General features: G+C 42.4%; 1 protein-coding gene across 3 annotated transcripts in view; it reads right to left on the bottom strand.

Annotated features, from left to right (window-relative positions):
* The window catches only part of LOC124796245 (gamma-aminobutyric acid receptor subunit beta), a 621538-nt gene that overhangs the window by 109656 nt on the left and 489076 nt on the right, over positions 1-22806 (bottom strand). For 2 of the 3 annotated variants that reach the window (XM_047260339.1, XM_047260341.1), the window contains exons 5-6: positions 5949-6031; positions 3493-3630 (exon numbers count right to left, since the gene is read on the bottom strand). In XM_047260339.1, the coding sequence (XP_047116295.1) occupies positions 3493-3630; positions 5949-6031 (221 nt within the window). Of the gene's footprint in view, positions 1-3492; positions 3631-4101; positions 4240-5948; positions 6032-22806 lie in introns of all 3 variants that reach the window. The other variant, XM_047260340.1, reaches the window with a different exon arrangement.

The raw sequence follows: 22806 nt of genomic DNA, 5'->3' as shown, positions 1-22806 counted from the left end.
CCAAGGCTCTCTGTTACTGGATTAGCAGTTTATCCGTGAGCGAAATAGGGTTAATCTTGCCTGTATCTCAGGCATAGTTGCTATATTAATCATAGGCGTAAATCCCGGGAACCTATCAAGCATATTAATCATAAATTGATGGTATTGCTAAGGTGCTATTTCAGTGTCGGAGAAGCATGGCAATACTGATTCGAGTGTAGAACGGGAATAGTGATGGGCTGAGGCACAAGCTGGAATTTGTGTCGATGAGCGAAATACGGTAGTCCCTGTGGCTGTAGTACCTTAGTGCCAGTGTTGTGTACTGAATAGCACGTCTGCCTAATAAGCAGGGGACCTGTGTTCGAATCCTGGTCCTGATACAAATTTTAATTCGTTGTTGTGGCCAATACCATTATCGGAGATAAAGGTGAGACGCAAGACGTCTCAGGAATATCAACTAATATAATTAATCTTCAGTCCAGTCACAAAAGTGGTCTGACATTCGTTACACTCGTATTTTAATCACTAGGCTACAATATGGAACTACGTACATCGAATTCCTTCTGGAAGTGAGTCAACACGGCATCAGTCTGCCCATGGTATCTACTGCCTTCTTATGGCTATAACTACGGCAATCTTAGCAGACTATACAATAAACAAATTTTGTACATGTTGTTATGCTGCAACTTAATGCCCATAAGAGGAAAAAGATGTGTTTATAGTGTGTTCTGCTAAGACTTCTGTAGCCAAACTCAGAAGGAAGAAGATTAGGATTTAACGGACGCACACGGCACACTCTAAAACAGTATAAAGAAGCGAGTGTTGAGGGGAAACATTTGGGCTCCCATTTATTTTACTGTTTTCTCCCTCCTTAGGACAAAGTTAACCGAAAGCAATAGAGGGAAAGAGCGTAAATATTAAAATATAGTGACTGGTTGCTGCAAATTCTTTCTCAGTAGTTACTGTGTCGCTAGTTTGATAGAGGAATATGCAGTTCATGCTGACACGTTACGTATCTTGTATTAAAGTCACTTACAGTGGTACACAATCACTTAAGGGGGGTAGGACGTCAAACGGGCCGAGTTGGAGCAGGAGAGGCATAACAGGACATTTTAATTTCCAATGTCTATACTTTTACAAATAAATTCATCAAACTTTGTCGGCCTCACCAGGAAGGATTCTGGATTCACACTCATTGCAGTGAAAGTTCGAAAACATAACAAAATAAATTTTTTTGCGTGTGAAATTTCATCATTTTTTCACTTACTAATGGCTGCATTTGTTGCTACAGGTACACTTTTCTTCATACGTTAGAGAGATTCTTCGATGAATTTTGTACAGCATACATAGCATAATCACAGGTGTATGAAACTCTAGAATTTATTTAATTTATGAAAAAACAAATGAACTTTTATATTTTAAACTTCATGTTTAGAAAAAACACAAATTTTATAGTTAATCACCTCAGTTTTTACCACAGTTTTTAATAGATTTGGAAAATTCTAGAGTTTCATACACCTTTAAGTATGGTTTGTATGCTGTGCAAAATTCATCGAAGAATCTCTCTTACTTATGAAGAAAAGTGTACCTATGGCAACAAATGCCGCCATTAGTAAGTGAAAAAAATGACGAAATTTCGCAAGTAAAAAAAATTACTTCGCTATGTCTTAGAACTTCCACTGCTATGAGTGTGAATTCTGAATCCTTCCTGGTCATGCTGACAAAGTTTTATGAATTTATTTGTAAAAGTATAGACACTGGAAACTAAAATGTCCTGTGGTGCCTCTCCTGCTCCACGTCGGCCTGTTTAACGTCCTACCTCCCTTAACGAAGGCGAAGAAATAGTCTTGTGCACCCGGGAACGAAGTTAGTGTTTCATTTTGTATCTTGTGTTGTTGTTGTTGTTGTGGTCTTCAGTCCTGAGACTGGTTTGATGCAGCTCTCCATGCTACTCTATCCTGTGCAAGCTCCTTCACCTCCCAGTACCTACTGCACCCACATCCTTCTGAATCTGCTTAGTGTATTCATCTCTTGGTCTCCCTCAACGATTTTTACCCTCCACGCTGCCCTCCAGTGCTAAATTTGTCATCCCTTGATGCCTCAGAACATGTCCTACCAACCGATCCCTTCTTCTAGTCAAGTTGTGTCACAAACTTCTCTTCTCCCCAATCCTATTCAATACCTCCTCATTAGTTACGTGATCTACCCACATAATCTTGAACATTCTTCTGTAGCATCACATTTCGAAAGCTGCTATTCTCTTCTCTTCCAAACTATTTATCGTCCATGTTTCACTTCCATACATGGCTACGCTCCATACAAAGACTTTCAGAAATGACTTCCTCACACTTAAATCTATACTCGATGTTAAGAAATTTCTCTTCTTCAGAAACGCTTTCCTTGTGTTTGCCAGTCTAGATTTTATATCCTCTCTACTTGGACCATCATCAGTTATTTTGCTCCCCAAATAGCAAAACTCCTTTACTACTTTAAGTGTCTCATTTCCTAATCTAATTCCCTCAGCATCACCCGACTTAATTCGACTACATTCCACTATCCTCGTTTTGCTTTTGTTGATGTTCATCATATAGCCTCCTTTCAAGACACTGTCCATTCCGTTCAACTGCTCTTCCAAGTCCTTTGCTGTCTCTGACAGAATTTCAATGTCATCGGCGAACCTCAAAGTTTTTATTTCTTCTCCCTGGATTTTAATACCTACTCCAAATATTTCTTTTGTTTCCTTTACTCCTTGCTCAACATACAGATTGAATAACATCGGGGAGAGGCTACAACCCTGTCTCACTCCCTTCCCAACCACTGCTTCCCTTTCATGCCCCTCGACTTGTATCTTGACCTGGACGAAACCTCACATTCTGGATGGCTCGTAGAGTCCCAACCACGATAAATGGCAGCAACGTCTAGTTTCAGTATTAACTGCTTGCTATGGGGTAAAACCTGACACTCTCGTTTCTCAGAAGAATTTTCGAACTGATTTGTCGCTACTGAATAAGTGCTTAAGTTGAAAACCGAACTGTGTGACTCGCGAATTAGAGAACCATGTATTATGCTGGCGAACCGTGGGCAAGTCAGTAGATAACCATCTTTTGTATGGCGTTTGTAAGGACGCTCTTGCAACGATTTTTATTTTCGATTCCTTCTTTTATATTTGTCATGTGGTAAGATAGCTGATCCACGGTGTTATAGAATAATGTTAGTGAACGTGGCTTGACTTCTCAAAAAGTAGTGATCAACGCAGACGTATGGGAAGAGTCGCTTTGCTTACTGGCTCCTGAAATCAGTTTCCAGAGGTTAGGCTGCAGCTACTAGGCAGGGCAGCGGGTGAGTGTGGGGATCAGGCATTGGTGGGGGGGGGGGGGGGGGGCATGGCTAGGGGCGAAGCGGTCGGCGGGTGGCGAATGGGGCAACGGCGGCAGCGGCTCGCACTGTACCTGCTGTCCGTGGCAGCGCGGCAGGTCCGGCTACGAGCAACTGGCTAGCGACTCGAGACAATACCTGTGGTGAGACTAATTTCCATAGCCCTCTGGCGATGTCCCAATACTTTGAATTGCGGCAAGGACACCTCATTCGAGACGCCCACAGAGTTTGGCCCCTCGTTCCATTTATAGCGGATGTCCCTCATTGTATACCCAACTGGGAAGAAACAGGGAGAGTGTGGTGCAACCCTCTTGACACAAAGCACGTAACACGTTATGCGCTCTCTTTCACGCGCGCGTGCGGGGACCGAAGGCTCGCGCCCCGGAGGAGCAGAACCGGACCTCCAGCCTCCGAGGCGGCTGTTCAGGCCCCGCACGCGCCACCACTCCAGTACGTGTATATTACACATGCACACAAGCGCGCACACACAAATCTTACACACAAACATTTGGCAGTGTCCTCAGCTGTACAAGGGCGAGGACGTGCGCAACACGTATTGAGATGAGTGCTGTCGGGTGCGGGAAGGGACGCAAGTTTTTATTTTTTGCTTTTTCTTTTTATTCCGTGTTGAGCGCCGCAGACGACTTCCGCCCGTGAGATTTGATCGTTTAGGAAGGGGCGAAGCTGCGGCGGCGAAGCAGGCGTCAATTCCCGCACCGACAGCGCAGCAGAACTAGCGAACTCTACCTGTGGTCAGGTTAACTTCGGTCTCCCTCTGTATATGCCCGAGGACGCGGAACTGAGGCAGTTGCACCTCCGTGGAGATACCTACTGATCTATTCCCGTCCTTCCATTTGTATCGAATATCACGCATTGTGTATCCAACTGTGAGTAAAAAGAAAAAAGAGACGGGGAACTATAAACAGTTTTATATAGTAGCTTTCATTTTCAATAATATATTTAAAAAAAAGGGATAACATTCCTGATGATGAAAAATAAATAAATTTCGCTAAATGAATTAAAATAATGTTACGATTAAAAAACATTATGTTTAACCATTATTTTGAAATAAAAATTTGTGATCGCTACCGTACTTGCTACAAAGAAATGGGAAGAAAACTAAAAGAAGAAAGTAAAGAAAGAAGAAAACAGAAGTCAAGGCACAGCCCAGCTAAGGCGTTTATAACTCTGGTATGGCGAAAGCGTGGGAAGAAAAATTCTGGAAAGTCGTACACAGATATTTTCAGGCAGGCAGTGCTCATTTCGAAACTGCGTCCATTATTACCTGCCGTCGACCTAGGCCTCGTTGCTACGGAAAGGAGTTATCTGACGAGGCCATTTATTTGTATTCTTCTACGTTACGTTTCTTTATCAGAAACTGTCTGAGCATACCTGTGTACGAGTCTCGAATCAGTGAACAACTGTGACGCATGCAAGTGGGTTGGCAACTACGAAAAACGAGAAGCGCAGTATGGCACGCGACTAGACGATTGGCGGAAGCTCTTCACCCAGGGTCGCCACTAGCGTTTGCCCTGCCCTCGCTCATGCTGGAGTGAATAAAACTAGGATGGCGTTTATTAGGGAGCGGCATTTTATTTATTTGTTGAGGAAAGGGGAGGGGGCTGAGATTTGAATTCTGGATGGTCAAAGGCACAGAAGAAGCGATCTCTTTTTTTACCGCGTCGTTTTATTAGTAAATAAATAGGCTTAGAAAGTAAGGGAGAAAAAAAGAAGACAAACAGCTGGAAACGGAAGCGAGCGTTTCCGAGGGCCTAGAAGCTGAGAAGCGGCGTAGGCGGACATGCGGGGCTGGTCGGAGCGTGTGGGGGCGTGGCGGGGGCGTGGTGCGTGGTGCTTGGTGCGTGGTGCGGTGGTGCCGTGGTGCTGCGGCAGCGGTGCGGGTGGCGGCCTCGCCTACACACCGGTCAGCAGCGGTGCCACTTGGTCATTAGATGCACAATGCAGGTTCAGTCAGTACTGCCTGTTGCTCTGTTTTGACTGCTCATCCTTGGCAAGTTTCGGCTTGTTTTCCCGGATATACATACAGTTAACTGCTTTTGTTTCTCTAGTACTTGTCTGACAGAGTCTTGCTGTGCGTAGTGCGCCACAAACAACTGTGCAGCAGTATGTATAACTTTTTTTTGCAAAGAGACTCTATTTGTTGTTTTGTTTTGTATTGTTATACAGAACAATGTCTCCCTTCCCCGGGCACGACGTTTAGTGCTGTTTTTGAGAAGGAGACCGAAATTAATTAAAAAAAATGAAACACAAAATGTACAGTATACACAACAGGGAAGATATTACGCTACAATATTTACAAATACATTTTAAATATACAGCCATCTCGTAACAGCAACCTTAACTGCAAAGAACTACTGTTACATTAATCAAAAGGCACGAGTTAATATACTTTTAATAGGTTATGTTCTGGAAAATAAGAACTTGGACATATTAAATAAAGACTATGAAGTGACTGATTAAGCACACAGTGTTTTGTTAGAGAAATGCTAATTTGCAAGTTAAAAGAGTATTTTAAGAATGTAGTTTGCAATAAGTGTTGATTATTACAGTAAATGAACTTATGTGGTACTTACAACTCTCGATTTCAATATGACACAGTTGCCTGTCCATGGGAAAATACTGCAGGTTCATGGGACACGACGCAGTAATGGTCAAGCTGTAGAAAAGAAAAGAGAAAACAGTCAGATAAGGAAGTCATTTTCTACAGTATGCCAGAATCTGTGGGTTTCGTGAGTGAAAGCCATTACATTCAATGCCCATACATTTGCTTCAGTACTTGGAACTTACAGTGGCATTAATAGTGATACATAAATTGCTTTTATATGTAAAAAGAAACATTAAATTCCTATCATAACAGTAGAAATATGAAATCTACGTTTGAAAAGTAGTGAAATGTTCCAGACTTTATGTCTGTCCATGTTTATGTATTGCTTGTGCTTGTTCTGTTTGAGATCCTTCGTGGCGACGGGTGCGAGGACAGAAATACGCCGACGGACTTGTTCGGCCCAACTTGTAGCACTTCTTTTCTGATTCGGTGCGAAAGAGCAGCTGCTGTCCTCTCTCTCTGAAAAGTCATTGCTTAAATATTGAAATTAATCGGCTAACTAAATTTGTTACTTGTAAATTGCCAGAACAGCTAGTTACGCAACTAGGATCGTCCCAATTACTACTATGGTTGGATGTAGTGTGGCAATAATAGGGCGTTTATTGGAGCAAATGGTTATGGTGCAAATAAGGGAAGGGAAGCTGCCTCGTAAGACTCACAGCGGTAAACAGAGCGAAAATTTTGGCCGTTGGGTGGAGGGACACTCTACTCTCTGGTGCCTAGAGCCCTGTACACAATATACCCTCGTTGCCCTCGACACAACTTGGCCACATCTTGCTAACTGTAAGGGCTCCTCGCCATTGGTTTAGACACGGGAAGAGCTGGGGGCGATTCTTTCAGGTCACCCCTCGCTTGTGTTGGTACTGAAGCCAGATTGGCTCACTAGCCCATCGGAAACATTGAAACGGCGACTCTGTAAAACCACCAAAATCCCGTGTTCTGTCTCATTGTTGTCTCATTTACTCGCGGTCATAGTGGAGTTACGTGGCCATCAGTACCTCCGCCGGCGAGTTGACCTGTGAGCTGTTCCCCTGAGGTAAGCCGTCCCACCATTACTCCACCTTCCGACGTTCTACACATCAGCTTAGGTTGACTCTGTTCACAGCGATTTCGGGCGACTAGCTGCAGTAGCAATTTGCTACTAAGTAGTATAGGTGCATCAGTTGCAGGTCACTTTTCTACATTTTTGACATAGGTCAATGACCTTGACCTAGTTCTGGCCCCCATTTTGTATACATTTGTGACATCAGCTGACCTATGCCGTTGTTCTTGAGGAGAGGTTATCGACCTTTCAATGATGTCATAAGCCACACCCCTTTCCTGATGCTGTCACACTCAAGGAAAAAAAAATGGCTCTAAGCACTATGGGACTTAATATCTGAGGTCACCAGTCCCCTAGACTTAGAACTACTTAAACCTAACTAACCTGAGGACATCACACACATCCATGCCCGAGGCAGGAGTCGAGCCTGCGACCGCTGCGACCGCAGCAGCAGCTCGATTCCGGACTGAAGCGCCTAGAACCGCTCGGCCACAACGGCCGGCCTCACTAGAGACATCACACGCCAAACCACTCTTTTTGATTATGTCATCAAGAGAGGAATGTGGGAAATTCGACAATTGGTGTGAAATTCAAAAAAAGACAGCAGTGGGTGATAAATTTACACCCACCCGCTTACCGCTTACCACCCCCCCCCCCCTCCCCACACACACAAACACACACTCTCTCCCGTCTCCTCCAATCAGAAGCTAGTGTTTTAGCCATTGCACAAAATAACGAATTGCACAAAATAACGAAAATGTTGTAAACTGTGTTTTCTTTACTGGCTTCAAAAAATCGTTTATTGATTGGCTCTCCAGTCACCTCCATAATTTTTGTTGTTGTTATTTCATCCCCATCGCCAAGCATGGGTGGGGAGTGGGCTGTCAGCGGTACAGCTCTCTGCTCTTCAGCCAAGTGAATTAAAAAATTTATAGTGAGAATATACAAACAATATTTGGGTTGTTTTCTGTTTTAGCGCAAAACTCAAAGACAGAAGTTAAAAAACGAAAATATAAACATTTTAAAAACACATCGCAGTAGAGTGAAATTCATCTGATAGGAACACTGAAGCACTGCGAATTCATTGAAAATCTGAGGGACATGCACTAGGGTTAGAAGTATTGCCGGAAGGTAGAGTATGTTCCATAGGGTTGAGGGATATGGATGCAAAGGAGAACTATGGAGATGAGACGTATTAGCTTAGGTGGATAGTGGGAAATACAGTCGATGGGGAAGACAGAGGTTGGGGAGAAGTGTGTCGTGTGGGTAGGACAGTGGTTGCAGTAGGACAGGAATAGGTGTGGATGGAGAGAGAGCGGAAGTGGAGCCTTGATGTGGAATGTTATATGTGGGGAAGAGATAAAATTGGTAGGAGGGATAAATATCAGGGCAGATCTCATTGTCTGGGAGAGGAAGTTGGTTGAAGTTGGGATAGGAAAAGGGATGTGTGTACATGTAGGAACAGAGTGATGCGTTTATGAAGGTGTGGCAGCATACCAGAGTTGGTGATGAGGCGGGATACAATATGATGATTGAAATCTAGTTTGCGGACAGTATAGGAGATGCGGAGGTGTTCGATTAGGGTGAGGATGGATGTGAATTTGATGAGGTGGTGGAGGATTCAGGTGGGGGAAGGTAAACAGAGTAGAGTGCACAGCACTGAGAATTTTGAGTGCTTTATAGAAGTTCGTTGGGGTGGAGATCCATGCAATATTTTCGTAGCAGAGGATGGGCCAGATCGGGATTTTGTAGATGTGGAGAATACTGGAGGGGTTTAATCGCCAAGTTCGGCCTGTTAGTGATTTTAGTCTATTGTGGGCTTTCTGTAGAGTGGTTATAAGGTGAGGTTTCCACGTTAGTTTCTGGTCGAGTGTTAGTCCAAGACATTTTAGTGTGCTAGTTAACTGGACAGGATGGTAATGCCTGGGTTTTGGAGGGGTTGATCTTGAGGAGCTATTGGTTGCACCAGGAGATGAACTGATTGAGGTCACTTCCATAAATTTCATTGGGTACCATATACTATTTATAAGGACTGTTGGAATGAGTGTGTATCTTATTCTCTATAAACAGTTAGAAACCAAAATTTGTGTTTCCACTTAAATTAACTACTTAGTAACACACAGTGGCTGAAGACAAGGTATACTTTATATAATAATCTGGAAAACCTCAGAACGCAAAATAAAATCAACTGCTGCTTTTATGCTCCTGTTGATCGTGTTTTCCAAGAGATGACTGTAATGGTAAAACATTCTCAAATTAATTACTTTTCACATCTGTGATGCTTGTAAAATGTCACAATATTCTTTTCAAGTCTAAAATATCTGCAAAAATGCATCATCAATGCAAAAAGAACAATGCTCACATCAAACGTGATTGTGAATTTGTAACATCTGCCTCCTCGGCTTAGTGGTCAGTGTAAATGGCTGCCATACAAATTCTCATGCCAATTGACGAGTTACTTGACGGAGTAATAGCGGCTCCGCAGTCTGAAAAGTCTGCAAAACGGCCGAGAGAGCAATATGCTGACAACATTTCCCTCCATACCACATTTAACGAAGCTGTAAGGTAGAGGATTTACTGTCTCCAATGCCACCTCCAATACCGCTTCTACAGTCACAAATAATAAAGAGTTGATATCTGAAGTTTGGCTTAAAAGATCGAAGCTAACGTAATCACGGTTATAAATGCAGAAAGTACATGTTAGCTAAAATACTAAACAAGCACACAAAAACTTCTCTGTGTCCCATCAAATTAAGTGCCTCAACACTATATCCATGCCTTCTGCAGATCTTACATCTTAAAGTATATTGCAAATTATCAATGTTACTCTCACGTCTAACACTTCTTTCTAAAACTGTAAGTTAAATCTTGCTACCACACTTTCCATGCACAGTGTACATTCGGATGAAATATTTCCGCAGATAAATTGTCTAAAATACTTATGGATCTCTTACTGACAGCATTAAATTCATCTAGAGCACCACTGCAGATCAAACTTACAGCCTAACTTATACGAATAATTAGCAAAGTAAACAATGACTTCTCGCAAAAAGCAGTTCACCGTACATCTTGAAACCATATGACATATCAATCTGTGAAAGCTGCTTCTAGTGGGTCGCAGATCTAACTCAAGGAGCGTAAGTGCAATGCTCAGTACAAAACAAGGGAGAAGTGAATGCGCCGCGTGGAGTGGCCGCGCGGTTAGAGGCGCCATAACACGGATTGCGCGGCCCCTCTCGCCGGAGGTTCCAGGCTTCCCTCGGGCATGGGTGCGTATTTGTTTTTCTTAGCATACGTTAGTTTAAGATAGTTTCAGTAGTGTGGAAGTCTAGGGACCGATGACCTCATCAGTTTGGTCCATTAGAAATCCACACAAACACACACACACTCCACACACACACACACACACACACACACACACACACACACAAGAGTGAACGCAATGCTCTTTCCTTTCTTTGAATTCTTAATATAACTTATCGCTGAGTTTTCCTCTGTACCCACCACAGACACATCCACAGTGAGAAAAACAACTTGAGTGTGCACCAAGTTATATTTGTTATTTGTGGGTCGCCTGACCATGGAAAAGTAGTAGGACGGCGAGAACGTCAGGAATGAGATTAACAGTTATTTATTTGCTCTAATGATTGACATAAATCACAGTAAAATTAACAGAGACCAAAGTTCTGCTGGCCAGAGTGGCCAAGCGGTTCTAGACGCTACAGTCTGGAACCACGCGACCGCTACGGTCGCAGGTTCGAATCCTGCCTCGGGCATGGATGTCTGTGATGTCTTTAGGTTAGTTAGGTTTAAGTAGTTCTAAGTTCTAGGGGACTGACGACCTCAGACGTTAAGTCACATGGCGCTAAGAGCCATTTGAACCAAAGTTCTCTAAAACTCAGATCAGTTTACAAAATGACTCTTCCACTGTGCGGAGATACCAAAAGTGTGTAAGACAGTATGGAGCAAGCCCAAGATCTGCTTATCTGGGCAGCTCGTGAAATCAAAGTTAACGATACAACAACACGCCACAAATGATAACCAAATGCAATTACACAATTTGTGTAGCACAGACAGTAAGTGACGAGGTGCCAGGAATATAGATCATGCTACCACAATTTGCTGGCTGGTCTCCAGTACAGCTAACGTGTAATAATCAACACCAGACCGTGGATGGAGATAACTCCCACCCAACGACGACCTGGAGACGAACGCCCAGAATCTAAGTTCGCAGTCCCCCACTCTCTGCTTTCAAAAAACTCTACAAGGAGGGGATGATTCGATGCTGTTGCCGATGAGCTGGATGAGAATATCGATTACTTCGCTAAAGACTGGGGAACGCAGCAGAAACTTCCAACTCTGGCATACAAAATGTTCTTCAACGGGCACGAGGTTGGTACCAGCCTGGAGTAATGTTTCCTCGACTGGTCAGGACCTTCACCCCAAGAATGTTGGTAAGGGGACTCAATTAGATTGCGTATCCAAAATTTTGGATTAACTCAAATGTCGTTGTCATGCTGGCTGGGTGGTGCCACAGTGTCTCGGTCCTTAATGTCCATACAGAAAAAACAAAAAAAACTAGCTCAATTATTCTCTAGGAATGGCTATGGCAGCACTGCGCCGCCTCTCCTAAAGATTCACTGACTGCCTTCTGCCGACAGCAGGACCCTGAGGCCAAGCCAGTAGTGCAGTAGTCCAGAACTCACAAAATAATAACTATGAAATAGTGGTAAGAATGAAACAATGTCACATAGCTATGTGAGACAGTCGTGTCACATATGATCAGAATGCCTACCACTAGCATGCTGCAAAACGCTGTCATCTTCCACTGTTACTCGGAGGAAAGCTATATTTTCTCTGTAGTATGAGTATGTATCTCAACACTTTTTCCTCATCAAAGGAAGCATTACAGAGATAGGAAATTTATTGTGATGTATAAATCAGAGAGACGTTGATTTGACAGCTATTGACATGTTGAACCTAATTTTTTGATGTTGTGGCTTACATGTCATGAAAATTAATGATGAGACAGTGCAGTAGATGAAGAAGATGTGGAAATATGTTACCATTTTTATCCTGCATATTATTAGGTGGAAAGAATGATGGTCAGTGTAGAATGATGGCCAGTGGTCAATGACAATCAGTGGTCAAAGTATCAGTGGTTAATGAAGATCAGTGGGCAATGATAAAGGTCAATGGCCAATGACAGACAAAATGTTTCAAATGGCTCTGAGCACTATGAGACTTAACTTCTGAGGTCCTCAGTCCCCTAGAAATTAGAACTACTTAAACCTATCTAACCTAAGGACATCACACACATCCATGCCCGAGGCAGGATTCGAACCTGCGACCGTAGCGGTCGCTCGGTTCCAGACTGTAGTGCCTAGAACAGCTCGGCCACAACGGCCGGCCCAATGACAGACAGTGGCCAATGATGATCAGTGATCAATGATAAAAATCTATGGTCAGTGATGATGATCATTGGTCAATTATGGTCAGTGACCAGCGATGAGCAGGGGTCAAAGATGATTATCAGTGGTCAGTGATCACCGCTGGGTTGGTCAATGGAGAATGATAGTCAGTGGTCATTGATTGCCATTGATCATTGCCTTCTGGATTCCAGTTACCTAGCATCATAGTTCTTATTTACTTTCTAACCAACTGAAACACAAAGCAAGTGGGTACTATTAGGGCAATGATGGGGAGAATACCATTACCCTGAAAATACAGTTTCATTCAACAACTACGTAATGCAATGTAGGATTTAGCTTGATGTTGTGTAATCAAGTAGGTAGGAGCAATACAACGAGCAATTAATTGTGATTTGTAGTATGGCTTCAAACAGGTATACTCACTTACTCGCAAAAACAGGCAAGATCGCTCACATTATGTGTCTTAAATATATAAGACTGCTTCTGATGGTTCAAATGGCTCTGAGCACTAAGCGACTGAACGTCTCAGGTCATCAGTCGCCTAGAACTTAGAGCTAATTAAATCTAACTAACCTAAGGACATCACACACATCCATGCCCGACGCAGGATTCGAACCTGCGACCGTAGCGGTCGCTCGGCTTCAGACTGTAGCGCCTAGAACCGCACGGCCACTCCGGCCGGCTACTGTTTCTGAGTCGACTTCAACCTACTGAGAGATGTGGCGCAGGGGTTAGCACACTATACTTGTATTTGGGAGGAAGGAAGGAAGAATGATTAGGATTTAACTTCTCGTTGGCATCAAGATAATGAGAGATGGAACACAAGTTCAAAAATGGGGAAGGAAATCGGTCATGCCTTTATAAAGGAAACATCACAGCATTCGCCTGAAGCGACTTAACGAAATCTTGAAATCCTAAATCTGGATGGCTGGATGTAGACTTGACCTATCGTCCTCCAGAATGCGAGTCCAGTTTGTTAACACTGCACCATCTCTCTCGGTATTTTGGAGGATGACGATTCAATTCCACGCTGTCATCCAAATGCAGGTATACTGCGATTTCCCTAAACAGTTCCAGGAAAATGCCGGGATGGTTGCTCTGAAAGGGCACAGCTGATGATACAGTCCGAGATTGTGCCCCATCTCTAATGACTTTGTAGTCGATGAGACACGGAGCGCTAATGTTCCTTATTTCCTTCCTCCAACTTCATCCGTTCGAGCCCACATTGAGAACATTTTGAACGAATACTAGATATGTCTGGTACAGTATTCTCTGATTATCATTGATCACTCATCATCACTGACCAATCATCATCAACCCTGACCACTGATCATCATTGACCACTGGCAATATTGATCATTGACTGTAATTGACCAATGATCATCGTTGCTAACCACAGACCTTTGACCACAGACCATAACTGATCATTGATCACCATCATTATTCTGTTATCATCATTGACCACTGACCATCATTGAGCACTGACCAACATTCTCCATTGACTATTATTCTCTAAACCTAATAACATGTATGATAATCATCGACAGATATTTCCATATCTATTTCATCTACTGTGCCGACTCATCATTAACTTCAATCACACATTTGTGCACACAACATCCATAAGCTATGTTCAATATTTCCCTAATATATATTACAGAGGGACTACAGTTATCCACTGTATGACAGTGAAAGATGACAAAATTTTGTCGTGTACTAGGAGTAGACATTCTGATAATACTGCTGTGCTAAATGCATTAGAAGTTGTATGGTAAACTACTTTTTGGAATGTTGTCTTTGTTCATTTTGCTAATTCTCTGTGTACTTGGGGCTGTAAGGCAGAGTTGCAGCAGTGATCTAAATGAATTTAATACATGGTGTTGTTGTTGTGGTTTTCAGTCCAGAGACTGGTTTGATGCAGCCCTCCAAGATACTCTGTCCTGTGCAAGCTTCTTCATCTCCGAGTAACTACTGCAACCCACATCCTTCTGACTGCTTAGTGTATTCATTTCTTTGTTTCCCTCTACGATTTTTACCCTCCACGCTTCCTTCCAATATTAAATTGGTGATCCCTTGATGCTTCAGAACCTGACCTACCAGCTGATCCATTCTTCTAGTCACGCTGTGCCACAAATTCCTCTTCTCCCCAATTCCATTCAGTACCTCCTCATTAGAGACGTAATCTACCCAACTAATCTTCAGCATTCTTCTGTAGCACCACGTTTCGAAAGCTTCTATTCTCTTCTTGTGTAAACTATTTATCGTCCATGATTCATTTCCATATGTAGCTACACTCCGCACAAATATTTTCAGAAAGGACCTCCTGACACTTAAATTTATACTCGATGTTAACAAATTTTTCTTCTTCATAAACACTTTCCTTGCCATAGTCAGTCTCCTTTTTATATCCTCTCTACTTCGACGATCATCAGTTTCTTTGCTTCCCAGATAGCAAAACTCATTTACTACTTTAAGTGTCCCATTCCCTAATCTAATTCCCTCAGCATCACCTGATCACCTAATTCGACTACATTCTATTATCCTCGTTATGATTTTCTTGGTGTTCATCTTATATCCTCCTTTCAAGACACTGTCCATTCCGTTCAACTGCTCTTCCAGGTCCTTTGCTGTCTCTCACAGAATTACAATGTCGTCGGTAAACCTAAAAGTTTTTATTTCTTCTTCTTTGGTTTTAATTCCTACTCCAAGTTTTTCTTTTGTGTCTTTTACTGCTTGCTCAATATACAGATTGAATAACGCCGGGAAGGCTACAATCCTGTCTCACTTCCTTCTAATCACTGCTTTTCTTTCGTGCCCCTCGACTCTTATAACTGCCATTTGGTTTCTGTACAAATTGTAAAAGGCCTTTCACTCCCTGTATTTCACTCCTACCACCTTCAGAATCTGAAAGAGAGTATTCCAGTCAAAATTGTCAAAACATAATTGTCAAAAGCTTTCTCTAAGTCTACAAATGTTAGAAACGTGGGTTTGCCTTTCCTTAACCTACCTTCTAATAAAAGTCGTATGGTTAGTATTGCCTCGCGTGTTCCAAAATTCCTACGGAATCCAAATGATCTTCCCCGAGCTCGGCTTCTCCCAGTTTTTCAATTCGTCTGTAAAGAATCCGTGTTAGTATCTTCAAATAGTGACTTATTAAACTCATAGTTCGGTAATTTTCCCACCTGTCAGCACCTGCTATCTTTGGAACTGGGATTATTATATGCTTCTTGAAGTCTGAGGGTATTTCGCCTGTCTCGTACACCTTGTTCACCAAATGTTTTGTTCAAATCAAATGGCACTTAACGTCGGAGGTCATCAGTCGCCTAGACTTAAAACTACTTAAACCTAACTAACCTAAGGACATCACACACATCCATGCCCGAGGCAGGACTCGAACCTGCGATCGTAGCAGCAGCGTGGCTCCAGACTGAAGAGCCTAGAACCACTCGGCCGCAGCGCCCGGCAAGAGTTTTGTCGTGACTGGCTCACCCAAGGCTATAAGTAGTTCTAATTGATTGTTGTCTACTCCCAGTGCCATGTACGTCCTCTTCCACTTCCATAATATTGCCCTCAAGTACATCGCCCTTGTGTAGACGCTCTAAATACTCCTCCCATCTTTCTGCTTTCCCTTCTTTGCTTAGGACTGGTTTTCCATCTGAGTTCGTGATATTCATACAGATGGTTCTCTTTTCTCCAAAAGTCACTTTAATTTTCCTGTAGGCAGTATCTATATTACCCGTAGCGATATATGCTTCTACATTCTTACATTTGTCCTCCTGCCATCCCGCTTAGCCATTTTGCACTTCCTGCTAACCTCGTTTTTGAGACCTTTGTATTCCTTTTCGCTTGCTTCATTTACTGCATTTTTATATTTTCTCCTTTCATCAATTACATTCAATATCTCTTTTGTTACCCAAGGATTTATACTAACACTCGTCTTTTTACCGACTTGATCCTCTGCTGCCTTCACTATTTCATCTCTCAAAACTACCCATTCTTCTGTTGTATTTCTTTCCCGTTCTTGTCAATCGCTCCCTAATGCTCTCTCTGAAACTCTCTACAACCTCACAACCTCTGGTTTAGTCAGTTTATCCAGGTCCCACTTTCTTAAATTCCCGCCTTTTTGCAGTTTCTTCATTTTTTATAGACAGTTCATAACCAATAGATTGTGGTCAGAGTCCACATTTGCCCTGGAAATATCTTACAATTTAAAACCTGGTTCCTAAATCTCTTTCTTACCATTATATAATCTATCTGAAACTTTCCAGTGTCTACAGCCCTCTTCCACGTACGTAACCTTCTTTCATGATTCTTAAACCAAACTTTAGCTATGATTAAGTTATGCTCTGTACAAAATTCTACCAGGCGACTTCCTCTTTCGTTCCTTACCCCAGTCCATATTCACCTACTACTTTTCCTTCTCATCCTTTCGCTACCGTCGAATTCCAGTCCCCAATGATTGTTAAATTTTCTTCTCCCTTCACTATCTGAATAATTTCTTTTATCTAGTCATACATATCTTCAATCTCTTCGTCATCTGTGGAGTTTTTCTTTTTTTTGGTCATCAGTCTACTGACTGGTTTGATGCGGCCCGCCACGAATTCCTTTCCTGTGCTAACCTCTTCATTTCAGAGTAGCACTTGCAACCTACGTCCTCAATTATTTGCTTGACGTATTCCAATCTCTGTCTTCCTCTACAGTTTTTGCCCTCTACAGCTCCCTCTAGTACCATGGAAGTCATTCCCTCATGCCTTAGCAGATGTCCTATCATCCTGTCCCTTCTCCTTATCAGTGTTTTCCACATATTCCTTTCCTCTCCGATTCTGCGTAGAACCTCCTTATTCCTTACCTTATCAGTCCACCTAATTTTCAACATTCGTCTATAGCACCACATCTCAAATGCTTCGATTCTCTTCTGTTCCGGTTTTCCCACAGTCCATGTTTCACTACCATACAATGCTGTACTCCAGACGTACATCCTCAGAAATTTCTTCCTCAAATTAAGGCTGGTATTTGATATTAGTAGACTTCTCTTGGCCAGAAATGCCTTTTTTGCCATAGCTAGTCTGCTTTTGATGTCCTCCTTGCTCCGTCCGTCATTGGTTATTTTACTGCCTAGGTAGCAGAATTCCTTAACTTCATTGACTTCGTGACCATCAATCCTGATGTTAAGTTTCTCGCTGTTCTCATTTCTACTACTTCTCATTACCTTCGTCTTTCTCCGATTTACTCTCAAACCATACTGTGTACTCATTAGAGTGTTCATTCCTTTCAGCAGATCATTTAATTCTTCTTCACTTTCACTCAGGATAGCAATGTCATCAGCGAATCGTATCATTGATATCCTTTCACCTTATATTTTAATTCCACTCCTGAACCTTTCTTTTATTTTCATCACTGCTTCCTCGATGTACAGTTTGAAGAGTAGGAGCGAAAGGCTACAGCCTTGTCTTACGCCCTTCTTAATACGAGCACTTCGTTCTTGATCGTCCACTCTTATTATTCCCTCTTGGTTGTTGCACATATTGTATATGACCCGTCTCTCCCTATAGCTTACCCCTACTTTTTTCAGAATCTCGAACAGCTTGCACCATTTTATATTGTCTAACGCTTTTTCCGGATCGACAAATCCTATGAAAGTATCTTGATTTTTCTTTAGCCTTGCTTCCATTATTAGTCGTAATGTCAGAATTGCCTCTCTCGTCCCTTTACTTTTCCTAAAGCCAAACTGATCGTCACCTAGCGCATTCTCAATTTTCTTTCCCATTCTTCTGTATATTATTCTTGTAAGCTGCTTCGATGCATGAGCTGTTAAGCTGATTGTGCGATAATTCTCGCACTTGTCAGCTCTTGCCGTCTTCGGAATTGTGTGGATGATGCTTTTCCGAAAGTCAGATGGTATATCGCCAGACTCATATATTCTACACACCAACGTGAATAGTCGTTTTGTTGCCACTTCCCCCAATGATTTTAGAAATTCTGATGGAATGTTATCTATCCCTTCTGCCTTATTTGACCGTAAGTCCTCCAAAGCTCTTTTAAATTCCGATTCTAATACTGGATCCCCTATCTCTTCTAAATCGACTCCTGTTTCTTCGTCTATCACATCAGACAAATCTTCACCCTCATAGAGGCTTTCAATATATTCTTTCCACCTATCTGCTCTCTCCTCTGCATTTAACAGTGGAATTCCCGTTGCACTCTTAATGTTACCACCGTTGCTTTTAATGTCACCAAAGGTTGTTTTGACTTTCCTGTATGCTGAGTCTGTCCTTCCGACAATCATATCTTTTTCGATGTCTTCACATATTTCCTGCAGCCATTTCGTCTTAGCTTCCCTGCACTTCCTATTTATTTCATTCCTCAGCGACTTGTATTTCCGTATTCCTGATTTTCCCGGAACATGTTTGTACTTCCTCCTTTCATCAATCAACTGAAGTATTTCTTCTGTTACCCATGGTTTCTTCGCAGCTACCTTCTTTGTACTTATGTTTTCCTTTCCAACTTCTGTGATGGCCCTTTTTAGAGATGTCCATTCCTCTTCAACTGTACTGCCTACTGCGCTATTCCTTATTGCTGTATCTATAGCGTTAGAGAACTTCAAACGTATCTCGTCATTCCTTAGTACTTCCGTATCCCACTTCTTTGCCTATTGATTCTTCCTGACTAATGTCTTGAATTTCAGCCTACTCTTCATCACTACTATATTGTGATCTGAGTCTATATCTGCTCCTGGATACGCCTTACAATCCAGTATCTGATTTCGGAATCTCTGTCTGACCATGATGTAATCTAATTGAAATCTTCCCGTATCTCCCGGGCTTTTCCAAGTATAGCTCCTCCTCTTGTGATTCTTGAACAGGGTATTCGCTATTACTAGCTGAAACTTGTTACAGAATCAATTAGTCTTTCTCCTCTTTCATTCCTTGTCCCAAGCCCATATTCTCCTGTAACCTTTTCTTCTACTCCTTCCCCTACAACTGCATTCCAGTCGCCCATGACTATTAGATTTTCGTCCCCCTTTACATACTGCATTACCCCATCAATATCCTCATACACTTTCTCTATCTGTTCATCTTCAGCTTGCGACGTCGGCATGTATACCTGAACTATCGTTGTCGGTGTTGGTCTGCTGTCGATTCTGATTAGAACAACCCGGTCACTGAACTGTTCACAGTAACACACCCTCTGCCCTACCTTCCTATTCATAACGAATCCTACACCTGTTATACCATTTTATGCTGTTGTTGATATTACCCGATACTCATCTGACCAGAAATCCTTGTCTTCCTTCCACTTCACTTCACTGACCCCTACTATATCTAGATTGAGCCTTTGCATTTCGCTTTTCAGATTTTCTAGTTTCCCTACCACGTTCAAGCTTCTGACATTCCACGCCCCGACTCGTAGAACGTTATCCTTTCGTAGATTATTCAATCTTTTTCTCATGGTAACCTCCCCCTTGGCAGTCCCCTCCCGGAGATCCGAATGGGGGACTATTCCGGAATCTTTTGTCAATGGAGAGATCATCACGACACTTCTTCAATTACAGGCCACATGTCCTGTGGATACACGTTATGTGTCGTTAATGCAGTGGTTTCCATTGCCTTCTGCATCCTCATGTCGTTGATCATTGCTGATTCTTCCGCCTTTAGGGGCAATTTCCCACCCCTAGGACAAGAGAATGCCCTGAACCACTATCCGCTCCTTCGCCCTCTTTGACAAGGCCGTTGGCAGAATGAGGCTGACTTCTTATGCCGGAAGTCTTCGGCCGCCAATGCTGATTATTTATCAAAATTTAGGCAGTGGCTGGGATCGAACCCGGGACCAAAGACGTTTTGATTATGAATCAAAGACTCTACCCCTAGACCAAGGGTGTACTGCGGGGCTTTTTGGCATATATACTTATACTACTGTGGTAGGCGTGGGCTTGTGTCTATCTTGGCTACAATGATGCGTTCTGTACGCTGTTCGCAGTAGCTTACCCGCGCTCCTATTTTTTAATTCATTAATAAACCTACTCCTGCCTTACCCATATTTGGTTTCGTATTTATAGCCCTTTACTCACCTGACCAGAAGTCGTGTTCCTCCTGCCACCGAATTTCACTAATTCCCTTTATATCTAATTTTAACCTATACATTTCCCTTTTTAGATTTTCGAACCTACCTGCCTGATAAGGGCTCTGACATTCCACGCTACGATCTGCAGAACGCCAGTTTTGTTCCTCCAGAGTAGTCCCCGCCGGGAGATTCGCATGGGGGGACTATTTTACCTCCGAGATGTTTTACACAAGAGGACGCCATCATCATTTAACCATACAGTAGAGTTTCATGCTCTTGGGAAAAATCATGCATTGTTTCCCCTTGCTTTCAGCCTTTCGCGTTACCAGCACAGAAAGGCCGTTTCGGTTGTTGTTACAAGGCCAGACTGTTGCCCTTACAACTACTGTCCCTCTTCAGGAACCACATGTTTGTCTGGCCTCTCGACAGTCACCCCTCCGTTGTGGTTGCACATACGGTACGGCTATCTGTATCGCTGAGGCACGCAAGCCTCTCCACCAACGGCAAGATCGACGGTTCATGGGGGCTAATGCATGATACAAAGATCGAATTTGCTTAAGTTGTGCCAAGAAGTGAGCTGCGTGTATTTTAACAAGTTTGCATACAGTTTTGACGCCGAAATTTTTAATTTGAAGCTCCTTGGAGCTTGAAAAGTGTAGTATTACTATCGAACTATCATCATTATCAAGTGCTGCTTAACCGAAAAGTGTTTGTCAACACTGTGAATATGCAGGCACCATGCATTTTAGTAACTAATACTGACAACGTATTTAGCTTGAAGATTTTTTCTCCTTGCAAAGTGCGAAAAATCTTGCACAGTTTCAGAAATAACAATTTTTATTCCGTTCCAATTTCCATCTGAATCTGCATACAGATCTATGCTCCGCAAGCCACTTTGCGGTGTGTAGTGTTCTAGTCACGATTAGTTCGTGGAAAGAACGATCGCTGGTAAGCCTCCATTCGGGCTTGAGTCCACCTATTTTCATGCTCTTTTTGCGAAATATACATAACAGGAAGCAATAAATTTGTTGATTCTTTTAGGACTGTACACTCTCTGAACTTTAACAATAAACCATACCTTGATGCAGAATGCCTCTCTTCCAGTGTTTGCCACTGGAGTTGATTGATCATCTCTGTGACACATCTGTGCTTACAAGATGAACCTGTAATCGAAATATGCCATTCTTTTTGGGTCCTCTCTATTTACTCTATCAGTCCTATTTGGTACGGAGCCCATACTTCTTCTTCTTCTTTGGCACAACGGCCCTTACTGGGTCCTGGCCCCCTTAACAATCTTCCTCCATACAGCTCTGTTCTCTGCATTCCCTTCCATCTTCGGATTTCCTCTTGCTGTGGTCAGCCAACACATTGTCCAGTAATCTAGCTCTAGGTTGGCCCTTCCTTCTGGTGGAAAACAGTCTACATTTCATTATAAGCTTGGTCATCGTGTCATATGTTGTCCTCTCCCTTTGGCCTAAGCAGCGTATTCTTCGAGATTTAATAAATTTCACTACATCTTTCTCCTGTATAAGCTCTTGTATTTCATGGTTGTACCAACCTTCAATCAACATCCACATTTCTGACCCATATGTAACAACTAGTCGCACAAAGGAATAGTACACATCTAACTTGATTGTTCATGTAATCAGAGACCTCTTGTGTAACTGTGAAGTATGCGTAATAGGCTCTCTTTCCTGCTCGAATCCTTTCTCTAACACAGTCTCATATTATTATCGTTGGTTAACAGGACGTATAACTAATGGAAGCAGGTGACCCTTTCAAAACATTTATTATATCTCTGCAGATAATGTGGTGTTCTTTTTGCCTTCGAATTCGAGATTACCATGTATTTGGGCTTGTTATCATTTAACGTAAGTCCAATTTTTGCTTCTTCTGCTTCCGTTATATCCTACATTTCTTTAAGACTGTTCACATCTCTTGCACAATTGCAATATCACCTGCACATGCACAGTCAGACTGGATTTTTTCGTTAATGTTCTTCTCTTGCCTATTTCTTGTGTCAGACTAGGGAGTGTTAGTTGAACATGACTGCAGAGAGACTATCACGCTGTTTCACTCCGACTATAAAGTTAAAACTCTTGATCATTTTGTTGTTCATTTGTACTTTCGCCCCTTTACGGCCTTCAATGTTAATTCAACTGACCTTTGCTTGTCACAAATGCCCAATTCCTTTAGTGCTTTACACACTGCTTGCCTGTTAACACTATCAAAAGCTTGTTCAAAATCAATATTATATTGATGAAGTTTCTCCATTACTTGTCTAATAACAA

The sequence above is a fragment of the Schistocerca piceifrons genome, chromosome 4 (assembly GCF_021461385.2).
Source record: "Schistocerca piceifrons isolate TAMUIC-IGC-003096 chromosome 4, iqSchPice1.1, whole genome shotgun sequence".
NCBI classification, from domain to species: Eukaryota; Metazoa; Arthropoda; class Insecta; order Orthoptera; family Acrididae; genus Schistocerca; species Schistocerca piceifrons.
Note: the sequence above shows the minus strand (reverse complement) of the source record. Positions and strands in the feature narration are given on the sequence as shown.